We start from the raw sequence: 4020 nt of genomic DNA, 5'->3' as shown, positions 1-4020 counted from the left end.
TTGTAAATGAGGTATATTCATTTTATTTTGATTAGATGTAAGTGGATATTTCATTTAAATATTTTAAAAAATCTTTTTGGTTTTTATTTAGTATTTCCCACTTATATCTAGTTTTCATTGACTCAAGATTTACTAACCTACTGCTCACAGCAGGTTTCACTCCAGACCGTGAGAGGCAGTGGTGGGCGAGTGACGCTGTGTCAGATCAATGGGTCTCAGTGTCTGAACGAATCTGTGCACTTACAACGTTCACCACTGTACAGGAGTGGCGCTGTGCTTGTGATCGACTCTTAAAGAGACATTAGTTTGGAGTGTTGGTGAGCTCAACTGTACTGGGAACTGAACGAATCCGTTAATGAAGTGATGTGATTCAGTTTGTTCACTGAATTGATTCATTTAAATAAATGAATCATTCGTGAACGACACAACACTATCTGACATCAAGAATGAAAACAGAACAAACATCATGACACACTCATGGACTGAGAGCTGTAAGGATTCATAGAAGTTTTTGACTGAGATGAAAACAACTGAAATGTGACCTGACCTGCGGGCAGGCAGGTTGACGCCTGCAGCCAAGGTGGAGGTGCAGGCGAGGAGGCAGAGCACACCGTTAGCGTAAGCCTCCTCTACTAGTTTCCTCTCCTGTGAGGTCAGCCCGCTGTGGTGGTAGGCCACGCCGTACGGTACAGTCTTCCTGAGCACCGGACATACCGAGCCGTTCCCGCTGTCCTTCAGCTCCTGCAGGAGGATGGTCTTCTTGTCCTGGTGGTGCTGCAGGAAGTTCCTGTGAGGGAGCAGACAGGAAGTCAGAACCGGTGGGTGCAGCTGAAGGAGCAGCGTAGAAATCAAATGCACAGTTTACTCACTCCTTCAGATATGTGCAGATCATCCCTGCCACGTTCTCACAGTTCTTCTTGGTGGGGCAGAAGATCAGACATGAGTGTGCTGGGATGACTTCAGTCACCAGAGCGATGATGTGATCCGGGTCAGTCTTCTGCATGGCACTGGAATACTGCAGCGTAAAGACAGATCAGCACATTTAAAGAGTATTAAAAGGGATCCACGATTAGTTGTAACATTAAACTTTATTTAATAAACATTTATTTTAACTGTAAAATAAAGACTAAAAATACTGTAGGCTGTTTAGTTTTGTCATTTTTTTTAAATATATTTGAACACGGACAGAGCCATTTTATTAACACGCAAAGCATTCTGGGTAAATGATGACATGGATGGGTCCTCGGTGTGAGTGAGCTATATCCACCCTGAAGGTTAATCTTGGACAATATCTGATGATCGACTCTTTTAAATGAAACCAGAGAGCGTTGACAGAGAGGAGAAGGTAGAAATGACTCAGCCTGTAACTGAAAATATAGATGGAGGACAACAGAGCTGCTTCATGGAAGAAGAACCTCAGCTTAGCCTGTTAGCCTTTGCGCTAGCCCTCACGCTATATTGCCTTATATGTATTAGCTCGGCGCTAGCGCGACAAACAAGCTAAACTGAGGTCCTCCATCCATATTTTCAGTTGCAGACTGAGTCATTTTTGCGTACCCCTCTCTGTCATGTGGATGGAGGACCTCAGTGACGAGAGGAGAATGTGTAGCGCTGAGCTAATACATATATATGGTGATAGCGTCAGGGCTAACGCTAAAGCTAACAGGCTAAGCTGAGGTTCTTCTTCCATGAAGCAGCTCTGTTGTCCCCCATCCATATTTTCAGTTACAGGCTGAATCATTTCTAACTTCTCCTCTCTGTCAACGCTCTCTGGTTTCATTTAAAAGAGCCGATCGTCAGATATTGTCCAAGATTAATCTTCAGGGTGGATATCGCTCGCTAGCAGCCTCACACCAATGACCTAGTTGATGTCATCAATTTCCCAGAATGCTTTGCGTGTAAATAAAATGGCTCCGTCCATGTAATATGTTTTTAAACGTTTAGTTTAAAAATTATAAAAACTAAGCAGCTTACAGTATTTTTACAGTCTTTATTTTACAGTTAAAGTATATGTTTATCAAATAAAGTCTAATGTTACAACTAATTGGGGATCCCTTTAAATGGTATTTTGTGCTGTTTGATAAAATGGTACTAAAATGAAACCCCTCTTCTAGCCCTGTCCTAAAGCATCCATCCATCGTTTTATTCTTTATAATTTTACTCCGACTAGCCAGACTTCACTTTTATTTAATTTTTTCAAGTGAATTTTAGCAAAATGATCCTGGTCTTGCTGAAAACCTTTCAAACGTTTTAGACTAATGGCTGCTTTTCCCCTCCTTTTCACATCAGTCCTTCTGAAGTTGTAGAAATCACTGAGAGGTATTTCTAATAACTTAATCAATCTTTTAAATAAATAAAATTAAAAGAAATATACATTAATCAATTTGGAACAATATCAAAAGATTGTTAACTTGTCCTGAGTCGAATTATAAGTATATTTTATAAAATATAACAATAAAATCACAGTAACAGTAACTCAGGAAGCACTGGTTTAATATGGTTAACTTACTTTAAAGTTCAGCCGACGTGAGAATTTGAAGCCGTTCTCTTCTTTTGGGTCGACTTCACAGATTGTATCACTCACTTTAACATATTCTTTCAGCTGAACCTGAAAATTAGACAATTTACTAAAAGGTTACTAAAGACTCACAGCATTCATTTCAGTTTTACAGGAGAGCACATTTAGAAGGTATCATTCCCAAACACAGGTCTAGCTGACAGCACCTAATTTGGAGGTGCTACACTTAATCCCGTTAAAGTTTACAGTATTTATGTGTGTATTTTACAAAACATTTAATCCCAAAAAGCATCCAAAAATTGAATTTTGACCCTTTTTTTATGCCAAAGTACTTCTACAATAAATTTCAATATTTTCTTGCATATAACTGAAATATTGTGTCGCAGATCACGAATCATCATAATTTCCCTTCCTCAAAGCTGTCCGTCTCGCTAATTTAACCATCAGCTTCAGCTCTGGCTGGGAGAGGATCATTTTCAGCGATGTGTGCTGCTCCTCCCTCGATCTTTTGCTTCTCTGAAGCCACAAACTCAACCACAGGCGTGTGTCTCCAGAATAATCTGTTTCCCCACCAATGGGTCCACCGCACGGTCTGTAAAATCCTGAAGTCTGTACAAAACTGGGGGTAGCATTATACATGAGATTTGTTTTATGCTTTTTAAGCTCAAAAACTGAGGGGTCACGACATACACACATACTTACTGTAGGTTGTCTGATACTTCTATCAAAATAAGTCAAGGGTCTTTGATGTTTTTTAGACTAGGACCCTCAAACTGATGGAGCGAGAAACCACCCCTTACGTACTGTATAAATATTGAATACTGACTTAGTTGTGGACTATTATCATTAGGAGCTGCAGTGCTTTAGAAAAGTTACAATAATTAGCATAGTATTAGTAATAATGCCAACTAAATGTGTGCATTTCTGACTGAAATGCATTAATTTATGCCTCCATTTATCAGTTTGCTACATGCTGGATTTATGTTAATGTGTGTTTAAAGACATAACCATAAAAAACATCTTGACCTGCCTGCAGTACCTCCATGACCTCAGTGTTGACCTCTGAAATAAGAATGTGTATGTCATGCTCTGGCAAAAATGCTGGGTGTTTCTTTTCACTTACAGGCCTGAAGTCATTTGTGTAATATTCTGCGCTCAGAAACGTCTGCAGATCCTTGATGTTTCCCAGGGTGGCACTCATTCCAACGATCTGAGTGGTTTCTGGACAAACATGCAGCAGCAACGTTTCATTTCATTCACAAAGGTTTACAGAGTTTAAATAAAAAAACCTGAAAGAGACACTCACTGCTCATGTACTGGACTTTGGCCAGAGTCATTTCAATCAGAGCCCCTCTGCTGCCTTCACCCAGCATGTGAAGCTGCAGAGAAAACAAACAACAACAACTTTTCCTTTAAAGGGATCCACGATTAGTTGTAACATTAAACTTTATTTGAAAAACATTTATTTTAACTGTAAAATAAAGACTGTAAAAATACTGTAG

At 39.6% G+C, this 4020-nt stretch overlaps 1 protein-coding gene across 1 annotated transcript in view; it reads right to left on the bottom strand.

Annotated features, from left to right (window-relative positions):
- helq (helicase, POLQ like) overlaps positions 1-4020 on the bottom strand; it is a 26540-nt gene that overhangs the window by 16000 nt on the left and 6520 nt on the right. Inside the window, exons 5-9 of the mRNA XM_014002772.1 lie at positions 3825-3897; positions 3642-3739; positions 2510-2608; positions 870-1015; positions 548-787 (exon numbers count right to left, since the gene is read on the bottom strand). Coding sequence (XP_013858226.1) covers positions 548-787; positions 870-1015; positions 2510-2608; positions 3642-3739; positions 3825-3897 — 656 coding nt within the window. The remainder of the gene's footprint in view (positions 1-547; positions 788-869; positions 1016-2509; positions 2609-3641; positions 3740-3824; positions 3898-4020) is intronic.

The sequence above is a fragment of the Austrofundulus limnaeus genome, unplaced genomic scaffold (genome assembly GCF_001266775.1).
Source record: "Austrofundulus limnaeus strain Quisiro unplaced genomic scaffold, Austrofundulus_limnaeus-1.0 Scaffold15, whole genome shotgun sequence".
Lineage (NCBI taxonomy): Eukaryota > Metazoa > Chordata > Actinopteri > Cyprinodontiformes > Rivulidae > Austrofundulus > Austrofundulus limnaeus.
Note: the sequence above shows the minus strand (reverse complement) of the source record. Positions and strands in the feature narration are given on the sequence as shown.